Here is a 24,683-nt window from a genome sequence, read left to right as displayed (position 1 = left end):
TGAAGTGTTTAAAGTGCTTGAAGTTGTTGCAATGCTAACCCCATCTGTAGATAGTGGATAAGTGCTGCATGCAAGCACTCCCTGTGCCCCCCCCTCCCTCCCCCCCCCCCCTTCCCCATCTGTGTCAACTGAAAAGTGCCATTTTTCCTTACCACCAGCTGCACTGTTTTCCAGAAGGAGAAGAAAATACAAGAAGTCTCTGGACCAACTTGGTTACCAAGAGGCCAAGAAGTACTGCAAGCAGTTGCACCCAGCATGTGTAACACTGACATATGCTACAGTATATTCCCTTTGGTGACAGTACTTCAGTTAAACCACCTACAGTGTGCTCTCGGGACAACTCTACCCTGCCTGCCCACTAATGGTTCAGGGATCCCCTCTTGGGTGCCCCTCTTTCTGCTTTCCCATCATCTGCTTTGGAATTGATGGCTTCCCACCAGGGACATTTGTCCCCACTCCCAGCCAAATATGAACGAACTTCCTCTGGCATCTCTTGCCAGGCACAGGTCCCTTGGGCACTTCCTTCCAAGATTTCTGCTAGTCTGCAACTGGACTCCAGTGAGTGGCTGAAGGAACCACAGGTTGTTAGTTGCATGGCTTTGTAATCATTGTCCTTACCTGAAACTGATACAGAGAAGGCCTCACCATACTCAAAATCCTCTAAGGATCCTCAGAGGACATTCTGCTGGCCTCCATGCCACCAAATGCCATCTGTTCCACTCCTGCAGTTGAGATGGAGATTCCAGTGGCCCCTGAGGCCACAGTTCACACCACACAGCAGAACCTGGAACATACTTATATTTATGCCATAATCTCTCAACCTGTGGCAGCAGGTAACCCTAGGGAATAATACGCCTCGTTAACATGTTTTAAATACTTCCCCTGCTCCCCTTTACTGCCCTTCAGGAGACTTGGTTTCCAGAAATGCTGACTCCAGCCCTTAGCAGGTACAGGGGTTGTTATAAGAATCATGCTGCCTGTGTCAGGCAGAGTTTGCACATTTTCTGGATGCACCAAACTGACTTGTGCTTCTTTACACACCTTTGGAGGCTGTGGCTGTATGAGTAAGGGCATTTAAGGATATTACCACCTGCAACGTTTACTTCACTCCCAATGGTGAAGTGTCTCACAACATGTTGCTTGCATTGGTTTCTCAGATTCCCCAACTTTCCTAGTCTTGGATGATTTCAGTGCACATAACCTTTGGTGGTGTGGAACCACAATCACTGGCCACAGTAAAAACTTAAATGTACTGGCATTACTTGACCTTTACCTCTTGAGTGCTTGTACTCCCACACTCTTCACTGTGGTGCACAGAATTTTCTCAGCCATTGAGCTTTCCATTTGCAGCCCTTGGCTTCAGCCTTCCACCCACTGGAGGATCCACAATGACCTGTGTGGTAAAGATCATTTCCCATTCTTCCTATCCCTCTCTGACATCTGTGCAGTTGGGCTCTGAACAGTGTTGATTGCGGCACTTTCACCTTTGCTGTTGCCCTTGGCTCCATGCCACATGAAGATATCAATAAGGCAATCCAGCATAAAACTACAGCTTTTCTTTTGGCAGCTGATTTGGTGATCACTTTCCCTTGGTCCCGTCCCGATGGAAGACAGCAACCTGGTCATCTTCAGAAATTGCAGAGGCCATTAAAGATAGCAGGTGGGCTCTTCAGTGCCAGAAACAGCACCCATTAATGGAATAACACATTGTGCTTCAGCAGATCTGTTCCCAGGTCTGTCAACTAATAAAACAGAAATGAGAATTCTATGAACAGTACATTTCAACCACTGGACCATGTTCCTCTCCTTCATAGGTTTGGGCTATGATCAGACATCTCTATGGGTACCAGACACCCACAGGTGCACCTGATATTACCTCTAATAGCACTGTCAACACTGATCCAGATGCTGTTTCCAAACATTCTGCTCTGTATAATGCTCAAGCCTCAGTGTCTGAAAATTAGCAACCTGCCTTTTGTGTTCTTAAACAACGGATGGTGTGAAAGCAATTATCTTGTACTGCACACCACCTGGAGTTGTATAATGTTCCATTCAGCAAGTGGGAATTTGTGTCCTAGCCCACTGCCCTGATATAGCCCTAGGGCCAGACGGCATCCACAACCAAATGATCAGGCATCTACCAGTGGACTTTCAGTATCATATCCTTTTCACCTCAAAAAGCATCTGGAGCAAGTGCAAGTTCCCATTGCAATCAGGAGAAAGCATCATTGTCCCAGTGCTGAAACTGGGTGAGCAGCCTCTAGTGAAGGACAGTCATTGCCCAGTAAGTCTTGCCAATCTTCTCTGTAAGTTGCTTAAATGCATGGTAAGCTAGTGATTGTCTTGGCTCCTTGAGTCTCAGGGTCTTCTGGCTCCTTCCCAGGGTGGTTTTCACCAAGGTCGTTCCACTACTGATAATCTGGTTCACCTGGAATATGCCATCTAAACAGCTTTTGCCCAGGGTAAACACATTATAGTAAACTTCTTTGACCTATAAAAGACTTAAGACACCACATCCTTGCTATTTTATGAGAGTGGGGTCTCCATCTTCAGGGTCCACTCAAGATATTTTTTTTAATATCCATGACTTCCTGTCTGTCTGTTCTGGATTCATACCTCAGTGGCTACTTGGTTTTACGTTTTATTCATGAAAGGGGAAGGGGGAGGGCTTTTGCCACTCTCTTTAAGAGAGGGCCACCTTATTGGCTCACTGAGGAGTGACAGAACACACTGTTGCCACCATTGCCCAGACTGAGCTGCAGCTGTCTGGTCCAGTCTGGTCTTCACTCTACCTACTCTTTTACTCTTCTACTCTCTCGTGTGATCTGTTAGACTCATTTATCTTTTGTCTGTTTGTGTTTCCTTTGTCCTGTCCTTGTTGTTAGTCTTTCCTACCCGATTTCTGAGGAGAGTACCACTGGTAGGTGGAGGGGGCTGTGGGATGCATGCCCCCGTCATTGCACTCTGCTTTTGTGGCTTCCAGCTCCTCCCAAGATGGAGCACTTTGCCTGGCTTTCTTCCTGTCTCTCCCTTCCTCCTCCTCCTCCTTGTCTCTTATCTCTCCTTTGTTGACATTTTGTAGACCTTGACGTTTTCTTCCTTTGGATTCTGCGCAGTAAGCTCTCTGATCAACATTCATGTGACCTGTCTCTTCAAGGAAAGAGGAAGAAGTAATCTGATCCCTTTAATCACCCATCCAACCAACCACATGCTGCTGTCAACTCGCATATAATTCAGGGAAAATTCCACTAAATTTTTTTTAACAAGTGAGTTTATAAGGGTCTCAATTTACTGTTGTCGACTACAGTATCTGGTGGATGGCTTTAATATGACAAATCTGTCACCAATCCAATAAAGTAAAAAATAAAAAATAAACTCTTGGACAGGCAAAATATAAGAACAAAATTGTCAGACTGGTGGTATTGATCATTACTTAAACCATATGAAAGCCAACCAGTGGAACATCCAGGCTGGAATATCTAAGATGTTATGAAAGGTATAAATTGTGACTGCCTGTAAGGATGACACTCTGACTTTAGCTCCTTTGTAGCTGGTTATGTGGGGTGGGGGTATGGCATGGGAAGTCTGTTGGCAGATTAGGTCTGGTGTATACTGCCTGCCTGTCAAGGCCTTCGGGAGACTCTGTGTACAGGGCAATGAAGTTCTCATCACTGCAGATAAAGCATCCCGGGATAGCCAGGCTGTATAGGAGGCATTTCTTGATGTGGAATAGATGGCAGCTGTCAAAATGCAGCTACTATTGATGGGTTTAATGTGTACAGTGTGTGGAAGGTGGCATGCTTGGTTGAGCAGGACCATGTGGAGAGTATGGGAGAGGTGGTGTTGAGGTTGTGAAGGCCTGAGGATAGGAGGTCTTGGCCATGAATCCAGATTGTGAAGATATGAGCGTTAACCAGACCAGGAATTTGGACTTAGGAAAATAGGAAGCTTTCCTAAAGGTAGCCCATAGCCATGTTGGCTAAAGAATGTGCCATGCAGGTGCCCATTGCTGTGCCACAGATGTGTTGGCATACATTCCCTTCAAAGTTGTGTGTTACGATAAAGTTAGTAAGGTGAATGAGGAAGGAGGCTTGGAGTCTGAAGGCTGTAGACAGTGGTAGTTTCCAATAGGGGCAAGATGGTCATGAGGGATGTTCTTCTACAGGGAAGCAGCAACAACAGTGATGAGTAGGGACCCAGGAGGTAGAGGGATGGTGGAGAGTTGATGAAGGAAGTGGTTATCTTCAGCATTGGAGGCTAGATTTTGAGCAATTAGTTGGAGGTGTGGGCCAGTGCGTGCTGAAATTCTTTCAGTGGTGTCCCAATAACCAGTCACAATGTGGTGCCCAGGATTGTTGCGTTTATGGACTTTGGGAACATAGAGGAGGATGTGTGTGGTGTCATAAGGATGAAGAGGGAAACAGATACAGGTGGGAGGTCCTAGGAAGAGCCTAAGGTGTTAAGTAGGGATTGGAGGTTATGTTGGAGTTGGGGGATGGGGTCAGAATTCATAGGTTTAGAAGTTGATTGGCAGAGGCCTTCCACCAGGTAGTGACAGTGATTGAGAACATTGGTGGAACTTTTATATGCAGGTAGGACAAGGCCAGGATCGTTCTTAAGGCTTTGTATGGCTGTCCTTTCTTTCACTGAAAGGTTGGTGAATAGCTACCACCAAACTGTGGACAAGAAGAAAGTGCACCACTCTGTGGCACAAAGTGCAGTGGAACATAAAGTGCTTGATTTCAGTGTTTGCTTTACAATGCAAGAAACAGACCATTGTATCCTCTTCTCAAATACCAGGTTTTTTGAACTGTCCAGATGGGTTACCCTTTCAACACATGCTTCACTCCCCGAAGTATCTTGGCCTCAGCCTATGGTAACTTACTGTCCCCATGGCCTCCATCTAATAGTTTCCATTCTCTCTGTCCTATCGCCACCTCCCAATTCATGTCCCTTCACTCTTTGTGTACCACTCTCCTTCAACACGGCCACTGTTCATTTCCCATCTCTGTTCCTCTCATTTAAAGCTCCCCCATTTCCCTTCCTCCCCTCCCCTCCCCTCCCCTCCCCTCCCCTCCCCACCCCTCCCCCTCCAGCACTCCTTAGTGCAATCTCCATATGGTGCACCTGGCAGCCTTGTCCTACTGCCATCTCATTTCTCCATGCTTTGCCAGACAACACTTTTCTCTCCCATTTTCTGTACCCTGATATCTCTCCCACCCTCCACCCCCTCCCTCCCTATCCCACTCCAGATTGCTGCTTTCATTCAACATAATTGCTTTCTGGCTGCAGCTGAAGGCGGTGGTCATGTGTGCATGAGGTGTGCCTGCTTGCGTGAATGTGTGTGTTCTGTTTTCCCCAATACGGTTTTGGCCAAAAGCTGCAAGTTTAACAGTCTTTATGTTGTCTGCCTGCAACTCATTAGTAGGAATCCATCCTTTCCATAATATTGTTGAAGCATAAGAAAAGGTAGCTGGCATGTTGAGCCATGATTGACAATGGTATACATCATTAAAATAACTTAAAGATTCGCTAGTGTGCACACAGCCATGCTAGAAATACACTGAATGCACCTACAAAACTGGCTATGCAATGTGAACAGGGTGCTCAAGAAAATTATGGTTTGGCTTGTAGCTGTTCTCTACTGCTCAATTTGCTGAAATGGTTTTATTAGAGTATAGTACAGGCAATATCCTTATTTATAACTCATGCAAATAAGTTTCCATTAATCTAAAATTGATGCTATTAGATAACTGAATCAAAATATCTCAAATGTAAGTAACTTCAACTAATTAATAATTATTATATAAATTATTTCTTTGTGTCCAACTGATGATAAAACAATTCTATGATGTATATATGTTTGAAAAACAGAAGTAAAATTTGTTTGCAAAAGAAGAGTAATCACATCTTGTTTGAAACACCATTGCTCTAGCAACTGAAGAAGACTGGCAGTGCATATTAGTGTGTTTAGTCAGTTGACAGTAACTACAATATTTTGGTGGAAATAATAATACTGGTGTATTTCTGTAGCAAATACTAAGAATATTTGTGAAATTAATTTTATTTTTCCCTCCACAGGCAGAAAACAAAGGATCTACTGCATCAGAATATGGACTGGTATTTGGAATATTTGAACTTGTTTCATTCATTAGCAGTCCAATATTAGGAAAATATGTAAGTATGAACCTGTTAATCATAACTTTTGTAATAAACTTGTCCTTATATTAGACAGTTAATACTAATGATATGGACTCAGATCTACCCACATAATTAAAATATTTTGATTTGAAAGCCTCCCATTTCTTTCTTTCTTATCTCAGACGTTATGTCTGGTCTAAAGTAGAAAGTGACGCGGACCTTGATCAGGTGTGACTTCCTTTTAACTGTACAGTTTGTTATATTGCATTTAGGAACTTTCGGGTAATTTAACGTGTATCAATGACTACGGATTTCTGTAGTTGTATATATAAGTTTGGATGTAGCTGTTTATTATTATTATTATTATTATTATTATTATTGCAAAATTAATTTGGCGACATATGAAGAATGAATGCTTGGTTTGTAGCTAACTACTTGCAGGACATATAGAAAGAAACTTCCACATGGGAAAATATATTAAAAACAAAGATTCCAAGACTCTACCAAGCGGGAAAGCGCCGGTAGATAGGCACAATGAATAAAACGCACACGCACACGCGCGCATCCATATCCATATATATACATATACAAGCAGACATGTCTGTGTATGTATGTATGGATATGTGTGCGCGCATATACTTATCCTTTTCCCCCTAAGGTAAGTCTTTCCGCTCCGGGATTGGAATGACTCCTTACCCTCTCCCTTAAAACACACTTCCTTTCATCTTTCCTTTTCCTTTCATCTTTCCTTTTCCTTTCATCTTTCCTTTTCCTTTCATCTTTCCTTTTCCTTTCATCTTTCCTTTTCCTTTCATCTTTCCTTTTCCTTTCATCTTTCCTTTTCCTTTCATCTTTCCTTTTCCTTTCATCTTTCCTTTTCCTTTCATCTTTCCTTTTCCTTTCATCTTTCCTTTTCCTTTCATCTTTCCTTTTCCTTTCATCTTTCCTTTTCCTTTCATCTTTCCTTTTCCTTTCATCTTTCCTTTTCCTTTCATCTTTCCTTTTCCTTTCATCTTTCCTTTTCCTTTCATCTTTCCTTTTCCTTTCATCTTTCCTTTTCCTTTCATCTTTCCTTTTCCTTTCATCTTTCCTTTTCCTTTCATCTTTCCTTTTCCTTTCATCTTTCCTTTTCCTTTCATCTTTCCTTTTCCTTTCATCTTTCCTTTTCCTTTCATCTTTCCTTTTCCTTTCATCTTTCCTTTTCCTTTCATCTTTCCTTTTCCTTTCATCTTTCCTTTTCCTTTCATCTTTCCTTTTCCTTTCATCTTTCCTTTTCCTTTCATCTTTCCTTTTCCTTTCATCTTTCCTTTTCCTTTCATCTTTCCTTTTCCTTTCATCTTTCCTTTTCCTTTCATCTTTCCTGACGAAGCAGCCGCTGGTTGCGAAAGCTCGAAATTCTGTGTGTGTGTTTGTGTTTTATTCATTGTGCCTATCTGCCGGCACTTTCCCACTTGGTAAGTCTTGGAAAGAGGGAAGGAGAGGGAAAGACGAAAGGATGTGGGTTTTAAGGGAGAGGGTAAGGAGTCATTCCAATCCCGGGAGCGGAAAGACTTACCTTAGGGGGGAAAAAAGGACAGGTGTACACTTGCGCGCTCGCACACATCCATCCGCACATACACACACACAAGCAGACATTTGTAAAGGCAAGTAGTTCGGGCCAAGGCAAGGCTGGAAGTGAGAAATTCCTGGAAGGTTTGGAGAGGGTGATTTTGAGGAAGAGGAGGTGGGTCCCACTGTGATGGAGGACAGAACTGTTCCAGGCAGGGTTCAATTTGGATATTGTCTTGGAGTTGGATCATTTGGAGTCGGATCAGGATTATTTTCCTTCATGGCAAAGTGATATTTCGAGCAGAGACTAAGAGTGTAGGACAGTAAATCTTTGACAAGGGCAGTTCGGTTGAACCTGGGAGTGGGGCTGAAGGTGAGGCCTTTGGATAGGACAGAGGTTTCGGATTGGGAGAGAGGTTTGGAGGAAAGGTTAACTACTGAATTAAGGGTGTTATGGTTCCAGATTGTGTTGACTAGAATTTTGAGGTGTTGGGGGGAGTGGAGCTGGAAGTGGGAGATTGAGTAGATGGGAGAGACTGGGTCTGTGTGCAATGAGAGGAGGTTGAGGTTTGTTGGAAAGGTTGTGGAGGGTGAGTGAGTTGCCTTTCCGGAGGTGGGAAACCAGGAGATTGGATAGTTTTTTGAGGTGGAGGGTGGCATGCTGTTCTAATTTGCGGTTGGCCTGTAGGAGGATGCTATGTACAGCCGGTGTGGATGTGGGAGAGGAAAGATGGAGGACTTTGATTTGGGATAGGAGTTGACGGGTGTGTTCATTGGCTGAGTCGATGTATAGGTGAAGGATTAGGCAGGTGAGGGCTATGGATTGTGCTGTTTGAAACTGGTATAAGGACTGATGGAAAGGAGGATTCCAGCCAGAGATGGAAACTTCAAGTGTGAGGCCTTTGGGGGTAATGCCAAATGTCATACAAGCCTGAGTAAATAAAATATGGGAGTGTAATCTGGCTAGGGTGAAGGCATGTTTGCGGAGGGAATGTAAATAAAATTTAATGGGGTCGTTGTAGGGATGTTGTGAGGTTGACATGGTATTAGAAGGTGGAAAGGGTAATATGAGGTTAAAGTGAAAATAAATAGAAATTTGCCTTTACAAATGTCTGCTTGTGTCTGTGTATGTGCGGATGGATATATATGTGTGTGTGGTGTGTGGGGTGTGTGCGCGTACACTTGTCCTTTCTTCTCCCTAAGGTAAGTCTTTCCGCTCCTGGGATTGGAATGACTCCTTACCCTCTCCCTTAAAACCCACATCCTTTCGTCTTTCCCTCTCCTTCCCTATTTCCTGAAGAAGCAACCGTCGGTTGCGAAAGTTAGAAATTCTGTGTGTGTGTTTGTGTGTTTTATTTATTGTGTGTTTTATTTATTGTGCCTGTCTACCGGCGCTTTCCCACTTGGTAAGTCTTGGAATCTTTGTTTTTAAGTGTGTGTGTGTGTGTGTGTGTGTGTGTGTGTGTGTGTGTGTGTGTGTGTGTGTGTGTAACACGTTTGTATGGTTTCACCTTCATTTGTAAGTCACTAACATATAACAAAATATTGACTACTTCTCCTCCCTTTAACTTTACTTTGCTTCATTGACCTAACTATTACTGTAACAAGAGCTTAAATACTTAGAAGCAACATGCAGCTCGTGCAAATATTAGTAAGGTACTAAATTCCTTTTGTTTCTTGTAAAATTGCCATCTAAGATATGGCTATAAAACTGGAGGGAAATCATTTTCTAAGCTGCAAAGCTTTGAACTGAATGCTGATAGTAAGCATATAAAACAGTACATACATGGCAGTATAAACTTTTTTTTTCAGATGAATGCTGTTGGTGCTAAGCTACTTCTAAATTCTGGAGTTTGCCTTGCTGCAGTCTGTGCCATCCTTTTTGGGTAAGAGTTTTAACAGATAGAAACTATAAATTTGAACTGCAGTTTCTACACTTAAACTATGGTTTCTCTTCAGTTAAAACCTCTGGGATTAGTGGCAGTTGTCAGTCTAGTAAACTACTTACTTACATTTTGTCCCAATTTGCAGGAGGTATAATTGAAAATGTCTGCCATAAGTGGGGATGAAGGGCCGCAGTAGCTTCATAGATTGACCATGGCCACTCAGTGTGGTAGTTTTAACTAAGATGAACATCAGCCCTAAAAGCCTTCATAGTATTTTAGATTTACTTCATTCACTTTAGTTATCCACGAGAGAAGAATGAGGAGGTGGCTGAATCACACATTTGGTGTACACTTTTCGCTTTGATCAAAATAACTGAGTTTTCAGTGGGATGAGTGGTAAGGATCAGCTGCCAGCCGTTCTTTCCTTCTTTGTTTTTGTTAGTTTGTTTCTTTCTTTTCATCTTTTTGTTTCCTTCCTTCCTTCCTTCCTTCCTTCCTTCCTTCCTTCCTAAGTGCCATGGGCTAGATGCATTGCCTGTTTCGTAGGTATATACAGAGTTCTATCAGGCATGGCTGGCTGCAGATAAGTTTTCCAAAAAGAGATTTGAACTGTTTTGTTAGGTGGCAGTGTGTGAATAGTTATCCATTATAAATGCAAATTGTGTTTCTTCTTTTGCCAGAGATAAGTATGAGCATGCTCTTGACTGGATTGTTTTTCTTTAAGGCGAGCAGCATCTGCACTAACTCTCAGTACAACAAAATTGACATTGAGTGCTGAACATTTAATGAGATTTATTAAAATTTGAATTCTACATTTGGAAATGGATGTCACTAATTTACTTGTTAAAATGTGGGTTTCATGCAACTTTGCATGTGGGAAAGTAAGTTAACAGAAAATTTGGAAAAAATAATTCTCTGGATTAAAATAGCAATTTTTCTTAAATGCTGCTTTTGATGCTCACAAAAGTCTACAAAAGCTGTAAAAAGGAAAAGAAATGTCAACTGTAAAATGTCTAGTTCCTGTGTTTCCTCAAGTACATAAATTCATTGGAAGAAAAAACCTCCCAGGGAGAAATAAAACACACCTAGATAAAGGGAATTTTAAAATCTTAAAGGGTTTATTTTAATTTAACAATGCCACTCGGTTCATGTTTTTTTCAAAGAAAGCTGGCCGCGTTGGTCTAGTGGTTCTAGGCGCGCAGTCCGGAATCGTGCAACTGCTACGGTCGCAGGTTCAAATCCTGCCTCGGGCATGGATGTGTGTGAGGTCCTTAGGTTAGTTAGGTTTAAGTAGTTCTAAGTTCTAGGGGACTGATGACCACAGATGTTAAGTCCCATAGTGCTCAGAGCCATTTGAAACACATTTTTTTTTTTCAAAGAAAATAAATAGTTTAAAGGGAGCTTCGCAGTGAGAATTATGTCGACTTTGTTTGTGTTATCGGACATAAGTTACACCGGTTATCATTTAATATATGACAATTACTATAGCTGGTACTTGCATCTCTTTAATGCAACTTGGTTTAATATAGCAACTGATGATTATCTTCACTTTGACTTTGGAAATTTCAAGGACTGCTGTTAGTGAACACCAGCCTTATTGGAAAAGTATTCTGATGTTGCAGTTTACAAGGGAACTTCTACCCATTACGTATGTTCAGCCATAGTGATTATCAAATGTGCAACTCTGGGCTGTTTTTCTGGAAAGTCAACAAAAGGCTTAGTTCTAAACAAGGCCCTCCGATGGCACTTGCTCTAAATTATTGGTGAGTTCCATGGATCAGAAATAGTCTACACTGATGACTCAAGGGTTAAGGGTCACACTGGCTTCACTTATGCTCTTGCTGGACAAATTGAACAGTGCTCCTTGCTGAATGGCTGCAGTGTTTTCATTGCAGAGTTGGTAGCCATCTACCACAGCCTTGAGCACATCTGCTCATGCGAATGAGAGTCCTTCATCCTTCAGCAGCCTACAAGGTCTTGACCAGCACTTCCTTTGGTAATGACTATCCAGGAGGCACTTTATGCTCATGAAAATGGTGGTCATTGTGTCCTGCATTTGGACCCCAGGACATGTTGGGATTCCAGGCAATTAATTTAATGACAGGCTGGCCAAACAGGCTACTGTTAAACCAACTCTGGAGTCAGCCTGCCAGAGACGATCTACAATCAGACTTACGTCGTAAAATTTTCGGGATCTGGGATACTGAGTGGTGCACCCTCAGTACACCAAATAATGTGTGTTATCGAGGAAACAATGAATGTGTTGTGGTCATCCATACAAGCCACTTTACAAGGATTCCATTGTCCTTTGCCAGCTCTGCATCAGCCGTACTTGGCTGACTCATGGTTACCCCCTTCATGGCAAGGATGCACTCCAGTGTTGCTGTGATTCCAACTTAACTGTAGTCCACATCTTACTGGACTGCCCACTTTTACCAACTGTACATTAGACTTTTTAACCTTCCCGCCACACTGCCAACTGTGTTGGGAGACAGTGCCTCAATGGCTGATACAGTTTTACATTTTCTTTGGGAGGGTGGTTTTTATCTCAAAATCGAAGGATGAGTGTTTGGCCTTTGCTCCCAGGCCTCCGCTCTTCCCTCCCTACCTCCGCTCTTCCCTCCCTACCTCCGCTCTTCCCTCCCTACCTCCGCTCTTCCCTCCCTACCTCCGCTCTTCCCTCCCTACCTCCGTTCCCGATTTCAATGTGTTGGAGAGTAGCCGGCTCATCCATTTTTATACTTGCGATCAGCCAGGCCAGGCCATCTGCTATGTTATTTTAATCCTTCCGCTACTTTTCTTGTTAGTGCACATCGTCAGATTTCAGGTAGTTTCTTTAGTTTCCACTTTCCCTGTTTCCTTTTGAGAATAGTTTTAACCCAAACGCACTGATGACCTTGTAGTTTGGTCCCTTTACTCCCAAAAGAAAGTAAGCAAGCAAGCAACCAACCAACTTACTGCTCACTGATACAACTACATTGTTTTTTCAGTTTCTTTTTATCTGAAATGGCCACATAGGTATGCTCACATGACATTTAATCATTAATGTGCAGTACATAGACAGTTTGTGCCAGGTATAACTTTTTTTCTGGCATATAATGTTAGTGGCACATAGTTTGTGTTTTACTGCATTGTGTACTTCCTTAGTTTGCACTTAATAGCATGTAAGTTTGGTATGACTAATTTAGGTGACATCGATTAAAAATGTTTTTCTTCTTGTTACAGGCTGCTGGCTTTTGTGCAAGGTCATGTTCCTTTCATAGCTCTCTCGTTCGTAGTCAGAATAGCTGAAGCCCTTGGTTCTTCAGCAGCTGTAACTGCTGCTTTTTCAATTACAGCAATGATGTTTCCACATTCAGTGGCAACAACATTTGTAAGTGAGACACTCGTATATCATTCTCTTAAAATTTAAATGAGCCTGCTCTCTTAAAACATATTTGTTGCAGGCGACACTGGAAGTCTTTTACGGGCTGGGGTACATTGCTGGACCATCAATTGGAGGAGTTCTGTATTCTGTAAGTAGCAACATTAATTGGTCTTGAATGTGGCAAATATTCACTTAATTAAATTCAATACCTTTCTTTCACAGCTTGGAGGATATGTTCTCCCATTTGTAGTGATGGGATCTATTACAGCTCTAGCAGGCCTATTGATATACTGTATTCTTCCACCATTAGAAATTGGTGAGGATGTACAACAAAAAGGTGAGTTCTAAAAGTAAAGAAAGCAGTTTTTTGGAACAATACAATCACATACTGAAATTGGATTTCTTCATTTTCAGGACAGTTAATGAAAATTCTGAAAGTTCCTGCAGTTGTGTTGGACATAATATGTATAATTGGCACATCAATGAGTATGGGTTTCAATTCATCTACACTGGAGCCCCACCTGAGGGAGGTAATTGTCACAACAGTGTGTAAAAGCCTGAGTTGCCTCTTGAGGTAGTTCATATCACTTTCGACTGAGTGAAAATGCATGAATGATAACCAACATAAGAAACCGATAATCCCAAACTTGTAGTCTAATTTATTTTGTATGTTATAATAAGATTATCACCTGGATGAGAAGTATGACAACACCATCTCAGTGTAAAAGTGTAAACTATTTGGTGAGTGGGGAAACACATAAACAAGATGGTGAATCTGTAATTCATATCCCCTATGGAGAAAGATCGAGAAGATGTAAGCACAGGTGCCAAAATGTTGGTAGTTTGTTGTCAATATGACAGATGGATACAACATAAGGTAGGTGTGGGTAGAGGACCCATATAATGAAAGTAGAAAGAAGAAATCAGAATCTAATTTAATCAGAACAAAATTGAAGCAGTAGCAAGGCTAGACTGTGGTGGTGGAATCTGACAGAAGCTAGAGAATATGGTAGATTGTATGCATGAGTTTTCAATACTTAATATCTTGATCTAATGTTGAATATATCTCAAATCTACTGGGTTGTCCTTAACCAAGTTTATAATACTGTTGTTAAACTGAGTTAAAATCTGAATGACATTAGACATCATGTAAACACACGCACAGAAAGAAAAGGCTGGCTGAAGTAAATGGTTTAAGTGAAACAGAGCACAATACAAAAAGCTTTGTTATAACACAATGAAGTTTAAGGCAAGAATGGAATTCATGCATGTAATTTACAAAATCAAATATTTTTTAGAGACTGTAAAGGTTTTTGATAAGAATTTAGAAACATGGGTTGATACTACAAATCATATTGATAAAGTACGGTCCTGGAAAATTTTAGATGGCTTCAACATGAGCTCCTGTAGTGTAAGTTTTACCTTTCAGGGGGAGAGTTTCCATTTTTCTTTATCATATCACATAATTGTCCAGTTTCTCATCAAGTGGCAGGAATATTTGTAATGAAATATTTAGGGATTCCACTGCATTTAGCCCACATAGTTCACATACAGAAGTTATTGCTTCTTTATTACAACAAAGCTTTCACTTGGTGAGAGTTTGAAAGGTGTCCATATTCTCAGCATCTAAAAGTGATTGCAGTAATTTTTTATTTTAATAAATTGGTAAAGATTCTTGTAAATGTTAAATATTCTAATTCTCTAGATTCGCAGTAGCATGGTGGCTAATGGTAGTAATAATGCTTTAAAATGGTATATGATGCTGCAACTAGTAACAAGACAACAGATAGATAAGTAAAACAAAAACTTCATTGTTAATTATATTAGTCCTCAGTTGTGATGCATCCAGGGCCTTTTCTACCACTAGGCAAGACCAGGTGGCAACTTATGGCAGCAAAATTTTATTGGTGGCAAATAATTTCAAATCAAACTGCCAAAAATAGAGCAAATGAGAAGGAAAAATAAAGTGGAGGAACAATTAAAACACCAAATTATTTTCAAAAGAATGCAGAACAGTTACTTAATAAACACTTCTTTCGGTGACTGTGAATGTTGACAAAGATGAGATTTATTCTGCATTCTAAAAATATTTCTATTAAAACAGAAATGACACCACAATTATCCAGATGACTTAATTTGAAGCTTTGGCATGTCTGCCATCAGTATAGCATAATTTTTAACCCTTGAGCAAGCACGCTGCTTTTCGTAAGGCATGGGGCGCACTTTGTTCACATGAAAAGAATAGCTTTCCTTATGTTACCAAGGTAAGACAGGTATGATCAAAATCACAGTTTAATCTTAGTTCATTTCAACAAGGAGAAAGTAACTCACATAATATGAGCGAAACTATTGTTTCATTAAACAAGAATGAAATAAATTTTCACTACAAGTATCTGCTTCCAAGGACTGGTGTTAGACAGTAATGATGCATTTGAAGCATTAAACAGTGCAGTTGCATCAGATCTTGATCAGCTGCTTATTCAATCGCTATCTTTTAGACAAGTGCCTCAGTGTGAGATTAGGTTGCTAGTTCCTAACTGCGGTCATTTTTTTGAAATGATCATAAATTTTTTCTCACCAAGCTCGCTTTGTATTTTATATTACTCCTGCTTCCTTTGACATATGGCAACACAATTTCACTGTTAACTGAAGCAATACTGTAGGCATAGGTACAGGTTTGAAATTATAAAACAAAAATGGAACCACACAAAATCATTTTATTTTTTGTTGGTGCACTTTATACGCAGGCACGCCCACTAGTGTTAAATTTGAGGAAAAATTCATCCACACCAGAATATAATTCCACACTTTTATAATAACATCCTTGTAAGTCTTTCCAACTTTGAGAAAATCAAAAGGGCTCTGATTAGGTGAATAGTGGGACTGTGAAACAGGTATGCCTTTAAAGATCAAAAATTCCTTTATGGAGGTGGTCATACGACATGTGGTGTTGTCATGATACAGCATCATCTTGTCTGCGGTGTCAAGTCTCACTTGAGACACCCTTTTCTTGATCCTTTCAAGGACATCCTCATAAAACATTTGGTTGATAGTTTAGTTTGCCCAGGAGGAACAAATTCCTTATGTAACATACCCTTACTGTCAAAATAGCAATTCAGCAAGGTCTCGATCTTTCCTTTGCTCATTCAAGCTTTTTTCAGATCAGGTGGTGTCTTTGTGCCACTCCCCACTTTGCCAATTTTTCTCAGGACAATCTTACAAATCCAGGATTCATCACTTGTGGTCACACGACTGACTTGTTTGTGGTCATCGGCAATCCTCTCAAGATCAATGCATACTTTTCTTTGGTTATCCTTCCGGACAGCTGTGAGATGTTTTGGCACAAACGTTTTGAATTTGCAAAACTTATGTCAACATTTTTATATGCAGTGAAAGTGAAACTTCCTACCAGATTAAAACTGTGTGCCCGACCGAGACTCTAACTCGGGACCTTTGCCTTTCGCGGGCAAGTGCTCTACCAACTGGGCTACCGAAGCACGACCCACGCCTGGTACTCACAGCTTTACTTCTGCCAGTATCTGGTCTCCTACCTTCCCAACTGCCCGGAAAGGCAAAGGTCCAGAGTTCGAGTCTTGGTCGGGTACACAGTTTTAATCTGCCTGGAAGTTTCATATCAGCGCACACTCCACTGCAGAGTGAAAATCTCATTCTGCAGTGAAAGTGTTTAATAGGCCACCCTCAATCTTATTGTTAAATGTTGGCCTGATCTAACAAGAGCATGCATACATTTGATGTTTCGTCAGATTTGAAGTTGGTCTCCCTGAGTGGGGTGGTTCTTCATGTTCTCAGCCTTCCAAAAATGATTTGTGCAAGTGAAAACTTGTGTTTTTGACAATGAATGCTCTCCATAAGCCTGTTCCAACTTGTCAGAGGTCACCCTCATGGATTCCCTTGGTTTAACACAAAACTTGCATAATGTTGCTCTTAATTCTGCTGGTCCAGTTTTGTAATGTGCAACAAAAGCACAACTTCACTGATGGCTTTCTCAAAACTCACATGATGGCTGTATGGAGCTGAAACTTGGACTGATGGGATGAAAACTCTGGTATAAACAAGTGTGACAACACACTGTTGTCAGATCACTCCGTGTTGTCAGTTTCATTATTTTTCTCACACACCTCATAGTACATTTGAATAAATGCTATTCATGTTTTGTGAGATGCACAATACCTAAATTCATTTGAAGTATTATCAGTGGCAGTGTGTACTGTTAGCAATCTGTGTAGTCTCTTGTTGAATCTATCCACTCGATTGTAAATTTTGTCAGCACAGCAGCTGCACATGGTCAGTTTGAGTTGAGTGTTGGTAAGTATGAATTGTTAGTGAGTAGACAACAGTTGAGCAGAAAAAAAATTGGAAAATCACCATTGGGTACTACTGTGCAAAAGAGTACTCTATTGAGGTGAAATATATTTGGCAAAATGAAAAGTACATTATTTAGTTCCACACAGATGACCCCTAAACATCATTAATATAAAATTAAAATACTGAGTGATGACTTGTCACATGTTCTTTTAAATTTATACAAGCATTGCTGTTCTTTCTTTTCAGTTTTTCTGCTGATCAAATAAACTTAAAAACTTTTTATAATTTTGTGTTATTAATAAGTACCTTTCTGTTTCAGTTCAAATTGCCTCCTTTTGCTCTTGGATTTGTATTTATCATAAGTGGTGGGATTTATGCATTGACAGCTCCATTTGTTGGAAGACTGTGTGACAAAAGAATATACCCAAAGAAATTGATGGCAGTTGGAAATATTCTAATTATTATTAGCTTTTCATTAATTGGACCTGCTCCTTTCATACCAGTGCCAACGTAAGTAATGCCATTGAAATGTAGCTTTGAAGTTTTGCTTTCACCCCACTTTCTTTGATCATTAATAATTTAAAATCTGATGTACAAAGAATAGCCAAATATTAAAAAGCATTATAAATTCTTGTGCTTTTTTTCTCTCCTCCACTTTTCTCTACATTTGACAGATTACACAATTCTCTCTGCTAGTCTTAAGCTGTCCTGTTTTTGTATTCCTCACTATTAGCTGATCCAGCTGTCATGTTCTACTGACTTCATTCGCACCAATTATTACAAAAATCATGACAGCAAATTTGAACAGCTTAGCTAATTTGATGTGATATTCAGAAATGTATAAGACAACCAAAAACACTTTCCCAATTCTGAGTTAAGAAATCTTGCCTTACAGGAAGCTGTGGCTGTGTATTCTTGGGCTGATAATCCATGGATTTGGAATAGCATGTACACTTGTCCCATGTTTCATAGATGCACTAAGATCAGCTGTGTAAGTATAATGTCTTAATTTACTCTTTTAGGTATGTTACCATAATGTTTGGTTTTAGTGCAGTATATGTTACAACTTTTCATGTTTTGCAGTAAATGGGGTATGGCAGATGATCTGACAACATACGGGCTTGTTTCTGGTATTTGGGCTGCTTCATTTGCCCTTGGAGATTTCATAGGACCTTCTGTAGCTGGAGTTCTTTTCGATACAGTTGGGTTCAGGACAGGAACTCTCTTCATAATTGTATTCCAGATCATTGTGGTAAGTAACAATGTGTTGAAGCATCACGAGAATATAATGATATTTGTAACAAGTAATACTGTTACATAGCAGTGGTGATAACTACCAAGTAGCCATGTTTGTTAATGACTGCTTCCAGTACGAGGCAGGTTTCCTGGCACTGGATCCAACACATCTGGTAGATTAATGATGAATGATTGATGTGATCAGCCTGGATGTGGTTTTTAGGCAATTTCCCATTTCCTACTGAATGGTTCCCCTGTTCTGCCTCAGATATATGCTATGCAGACACACAAAACACTTACTCACACTGGCACACAGAATTTAATATATACATAGGCACAATGGGTACACTGCTTCTGTCTTGGGGGAGGGGGGGATGAATCCACCACTGATGATCTTCGGTGTTTAGTCTGATTTACTCAATGTCAGCAGTAGTGGGTACAAACATTGAAAATCCAACTCCTGTTGGAACAATAATAGCCTTAAATTACATCCACATATACATTGATACTTTGCGAAGTGCTGTGATGTCCATGACATAGGGTACATCAGATTGTACCACACATTAGGATTTCTTAACATTCCACACATGTACGCAAAAACTACTACATTAATCAACAACTGTTATCAGTGACTGCCGGACTGTTGAGTTCTGTGAACAGCTAGAGGAAAGTGTAAAATTTTAGAGCAACTTCTAATGTTTCACATATGAGGAAAAGGGGACTTAAAAGTTCTGTTATGTGGCTTCAAATGCTATCTTTGGTTCCTACAGGCAGCTGGCTGATTTTGTGAAGAGAGTCTTACCTAGGGATTGGAAGCAGAGCCATTGTTTTGCAGCATACTTTCCGGAATCAGTCATGGTCCTCTGGTTTGGAGCCGAGTGGAAGGCTTAAATGAGAGGCTCAGACTGATGATCTTGGATACAGATTTCTTGATCACTGTTATCAGCTGGAGAATTTTAGGACTTCTCTAGATAAGTCATGTGTGCACTACATGCAGGAAGTGGTTATTAGTGTAGTGGACTACGTGTGGTGTGCATACATGTGGTTTTTTTTAAATAGAGATATACCCTTAAAAGCCTGCTAAGATCTGTTCTGATTCCAGACAAGGTAGCATTAATCACAGCTGTTCAGAGAAAGAAAATGTCAACTTTGCCTATGGAAAGTTCCCAAACTAGTCACAGTTATAAACAGTAACAGTGCCCACATAGTACTGTGGACAGAAAGCTGGCTGAAAGCAGATGTTAGTGGCAATGAATTCTAAACTTGGATTGGAATGTATATCACAAATATAGGTTAAATGCTGATGGTGGAAGTGTGTTTATGATCAGAAAAAGTATCTAGAATGATTAGTATAGATTCTGAATGTGAAGTAATCAGGGTGAACAAAAGTGTTAAAGCTGGATCAAATACGGCCATTGGATGCTTTTGGAGATCTGCCTCAAGAACATAGTGATGAAGCTTCACATTAATTTCTTGGTAATGTTGTAGTATTTGATGGAGATTTCAATTTAGCAGCTACAGACAGGGTTATTAGAATAATAAGAGTGCGCGGTAGGAACAGAGAATCATGTGAAACAGTTCTGAATGTCTTACCTGAAATGACTTTGAGCAGTCAGTCACAGAACTGACATGTGAAGGTAACATCTTGGAACTGCTAGTAGCAATCAGACATAAGTTTTATAGCTCACTGTAGAACAGGAAATCAGTTATCATAAGGCTGTGAATAGCAATATAACTAAATGCAGTAAGATCTTTCTCCATAGCAAGAGTGGCAAGAAACAGAGTACAAATTTAATGAAAATTTCATCTCCAGTGATAATAGGTATCCGTTGACAATTAGATCATTTTACTGTAAGCTTTAGACAGGTATGTGCCTAAGAAACTAGGGATGAAAAAGACCCAATTTGGTTTGACAGGCATGTTAGAAAGCTGCTACAAAAGCAGAGAATGCTTTGATGCAAATTAAAATGTAGCCAAAGCCAAAATCAGTGTACAGAGAGTGATGTGTAGAGTGTGCAACATATTCAGTATTCCCCATAATGGCACTGAAACAGAAAAAGCCAAAATACTAAGTCCTCCCCCAAAACTTTGTAAGATTGCACTGTAGTATGTTCTTTAAATTTTCACACACATGACAAAATGGCGGATATAAAAATAAGTGATTGTTCAGCAATTTCAGTTGCTTTTCTGAGGGAAGGCCCCTGGACCTGATAGGATGCCAATAAGATACTATGCTGAGTATGGGAAAGGACTTACACTCCTCTAGTAGCAGCATACCATAGGTCTCTGGAGGAACAAAGTGTTCCTGATTATTGGAGAAAAACACAGATCATTCCCATTTTTCAGTAAGTGTCATTGAATAGAGGCATGAAACTGCGGGTCTATAAGGAAGTCTTTACAATAACTTCTAATTTTACTAGCATACTAGTACAGTTTTAATTAAAGCTGTTAAGTATAATAGACTTGGCCACTTGGTCTGCAGAATCTGCTTCTGACTGAAATGCATAATGTTTGATGTCATTTGCCTCCACAGTATCACTGTGAAACACATCTGACTTCTGTTGCAAAGTTGTGGAGAACTGCAGCAGCCACAATAACATTCACACAGAATTGGTTTAAATAGCATTGTTTCAGTGAGAATTTGGAAACATTTTCTTTGAAATGCTGAACACTCGCTCTATACACATCTTGTGACAATATGAGCTCTATTGTAGTGCTGTTCGACTCTTGTGTGGACTCGAAACACAGGCATCATAAGATGTTCGGAGAGAGCATACCTACCGTCTCCAACAAGCAACCAATCATATTGTCCATTTTTAAATTCTGCAGAAACTCTGCTATTGTCCCAAATGCATGCTGCATTATGCATGAAACCCAGCCAACAGCTTACCACATTCAAACTCTTTATATTGGCATTACAGGTGATATGTGTATTGATAAAATATAAATTCTTTGGCTTTCTGTGTGGTTCTACTTGTGCTCCAGAAGGACAAAGTATGGGTATATGTACACAATCTATGGTCCCTATTTGGGAATCCACCAGTTCTATAGAATTCCCTTTTGTTTGATATATTTTCTTGTCTCAGTGGCATGGGCACATACAGTGCCTTTAAGGCAATTAAACCGTTTATAACACTGTTAAAAGCTCTTCCAGAAGTAGTGGGATAGATATGAGAGCCCTTGCTATGATTTGATAAGTACCTGTGCAGAAGACTTGCAGTCCACAAAGAAGTTGCAGCCTAGGAGACAAGACATGGTTCCTATCAAGTTTATGCTGCAGTAACAGCTCCAGCATACCAAGCAGCAACTCAAAAGATTTCTTACAAAACCTAAACTGCTCTTTGAAATCACTGTCGTTATACATCAGAAATAGGTCTATTCTATCCATTGCAACCCTTATTCGTTGTATGTTCACATCTTTCTCCAGCTCCATATATTCTTCATAGTCCAGGCAATCAATAGAATTAAACACAATACAGAACTCAGAACGCAGCTTACTCTCTTACTTAACTCCTATTACTGCCTTTTATGTTAAGAGAGAAAGTATTTTACTGCATTGATCAACTGTGGGTTGGGTGGGATCCTGGAGGCTACAATTGTGTGGCTCAAATAACTTGTCGTTCTGCAAATTCTCACTACCCAATTTCAGGCTAAGATTTGCATTTCTTTTATGAAAGAGTACAATTCTGTCATTGTGATCTGGAAAGACAATGTCATCTAGATACACTTGGCACACGGAAGGTTACATGCCCCTCAGCAATAAATCCACAAACCATTGGAATGTTGAGTGCATTTCACAATCTGAAAGATGTACACACACACACACACACACACACACACACACACACACACACGACCATGATTTTGCTATAAATGCAGTTTTCTCACAATATATCAGGGCAAGGGGTATCTGGTGATACCCAGAAGGCATGTCTACATTATGAAGTATTGACAGTTGCCTAAATGGGCCAATGTTTCATCTATTCTGCAGTGGGATGAAGTCGGTAGTTGTTAATTTATTCAAGGCTCACATGTCAACTCATATTCAGTAAACTGTTTCTTGTTTGTATGTCCATTTTGGAACAATAATATGTGGGGACCAGAGACTGTATGGAAGTTGTATTATTGCCACTTCAAACTGTTCTCAATGCTCTGTTTGACCAGAGGTTGCAAGTAATATGAAATTCTATGAGATTCTTGACTGACCCAGCATCTCCAATAGGAACATAAAGATGTCAGATTTGTAGCAGGCAAATGGTACTACTTTCTTAAAGTACTGAATAAAACAAATTTCTGTCTTCAGGCAGATGCATAAACTTTTCTATAACTTCTGTTTTAAGAGGGACTGTGATATGTTATTTCCATATACTCTTCTGCATCTTAATTTCCTACTGCTCTTTCTGTTTCCCTTGTCTTCCCATTTCAGTTTCATTTACTGACAACTGTTCCTTTTGGTATCTGCTGAAATTATCAGTACTAAGTGGCAATAATTTCTTCATTAAATACCACCAGCTGATACACAATTCTCTTCACATGCACTTTCAACTTACCTAGCAACTCATTCCTGCAGATTGGTGACTGGGTGCATGAGGAACTTAAATTTGACCTTCTCAGAGAATGTTTCCCATTTCACCATGTATAGTTTGTCAGTTGACTTAAGGTTTGAAGCGCATCAGTTTTCTGATAATGGCAGGGTGGATCCTTTCCTGCCCTTCTCACATGCCTTTGCAATACTATTGCTGCAAAAACAGGAATTCTTTGTCACCTATTCAGACAGTATGTGACCCAAATTCTACTGCATCATGAATGTGACAATGGAAATTACTTCCTAGGTGCATGTCAAAAATCAGAATTTTCTCATTACTATCTCTACTGCAAGTACAAATGTTAATTGTTAGGAAAATATATTTGACCTCTATAAAATTATTTGATACATAAAAAATCTACTCACCAAGTGGTGGCACAACACACAAAAGATTGTTGTAATAGGCAAGCTTTTGGAGCCAATGGCTCCTTCAGGCAGAAGGGTTGAAGGGAAGGGAAGAAGGGTGGTGAAGGAAAGACTGGAGAGGTCTAGGAAAAAGGGTAGGTTTTGGGTAAGTCACCCAGGACAGTGGGTTAGAAGACTTACTGTAAGGGATGAGAAGGAAAGACTGATTGTTGGGGACTGCCTTAGATGAGATTTGAAAACTTGAGAGCTTAAAGATGGAAGAGAGGGTAATATGCAAGACAGATTTTAGTAGTAATCTCTGTATTGCATATTACCCTCTCTTCCACCTATAAGCTCTCAAGTTTTCAAATATCATCCAATGCAGTCCCCAACAATCGGTCTTTCCTTCTCATTCCATATGGTAAGTCTCCCCAATATGCAGTTGTGGGTGACTTTCTCAAAATCTGCCTCTTTCCCTAGACCTTCCCAGCCCTTTCCCTTCACCCTTCTTCTCTCCCCTTAAACCCTTCTGCATGAAGGAGCAGCCCCCAGCTCCGAAAGCTTGCCACTCCCAACTGTGTGTGTGTGTGTGTGTGTGTGTGTGTGTGTGTGTGTGTGTGTGTGTGTGTGTGTGTGTGTTAGTGACAACAAGATCACTGTTGCAGGACTGAACAACATAACATCCAGATCTACAAAAGTAAACTCAAAATGTGTGTTTTGAAAAAAAAATTAAAAATTCACTTGGTGTCTCCACTCCTTACAAACTAATGATGTAAATGTAGGCCAGATGTAGCTTAGATACAACGCAATACTACAGTCAGAAATTGATTTATACTAAATAAATTAATAAAAGATGGCACTGCCCCACATAGTACACACAACTTGTCAAAGCACTGCTGCAAAAGTAATTAAAGGATTCCAAATTTGAAAGATTCAAAATATCGAAATTGTGCAATGTTTTACTGAAGCTAATAAAACTTACTGTAAAATTCGTGATATGATCTTAGTAGCTTCAATAGCTACTTCATTCACTGCACAATAAATGTAAATAATTCTCTCCACAGTTGAAGTGCTTTGGTTACATGTCTCTTCCCCCTGGGCTCTAGTCCTAACCATTCTTTGTCTTCAACTACAGTCTAAAACTTGATTCATTTTTGCAAAAGAAGTAAGGTATAAAAAGGTTAGTGCCACACTTCAATTAAATGAGGCAACAAATGATGGTTAGACAATAGTCACTTTCATGAAAGTG

At 40.2% G+C, this 24,683-nt stretch overlaps 1 protein-coding gene across 2 annotated transcripts in view; it reads left to right on the top strand.

Moving 5' to 3' along the window:
* LOC126337068 (MFS-type transporter SLC18B1-like) overlaps positions 1–24,683 on the top strand; it is a 117,135-nt gene that overhangs the window by 82,327 nt on the left and 10,125 nt on the right. For both annotated transcript variants that reach the window (XM_050001400.1, XM_050001399.1), the window contains exons 3-11: positions 6,082–6,177; positions 9,502–9,575; positions 12,801–12,948; positions 13,022–13,090; positions 13,165–13,279; positions 13,357–13,472; positions 17,588–17,778; positions 18,164–18,259; positions 18,352–18,520. In XM_050001400.1, coding sequence (XP_049857357.1) covers positions 6,082–6,177; positions 9,502–9,575; positions 12,801–12,948; positions 13,022–13,090; positions 13,165–13,279; positions 13,357–13,472; positions 17,588–17,778; positions 18,164–18,259; positions 18,352–18,520 — 1,074 coding nt within the window. The remainder of the gene's footprint in view (positions 1–6,081; positions 6,178–9,501; positions 9,576–12,800; positions 12,949–13,021; positions 13,091–13,164; positions 13,280–13,356; positions 13,473–17,587; positions 17,779–18,163; positions 18,260–18,351; positions 18,521–24,683) is intronic.

Source organism: Schistocerca gregaria, chromosome 2 (assembly GCF_023897955.1).
Source record: "Schistocerca gregaria isolate iqSchGreg1 chromosome 2, iqSchGreg1.2, whole genome shotgun sequence".
Lineage (NCBI taxonomy): Eukaryota > Metazoa > Arthropoda > Insecta > Orthoptera > Acrididae > Schistocerca > Schistocerca gregaria.
The sequence above is the reverse complement of the archived record's forward strand: the minus strand, read 5'-3'. Positions and strand labels throughout refer to the sequence as shown.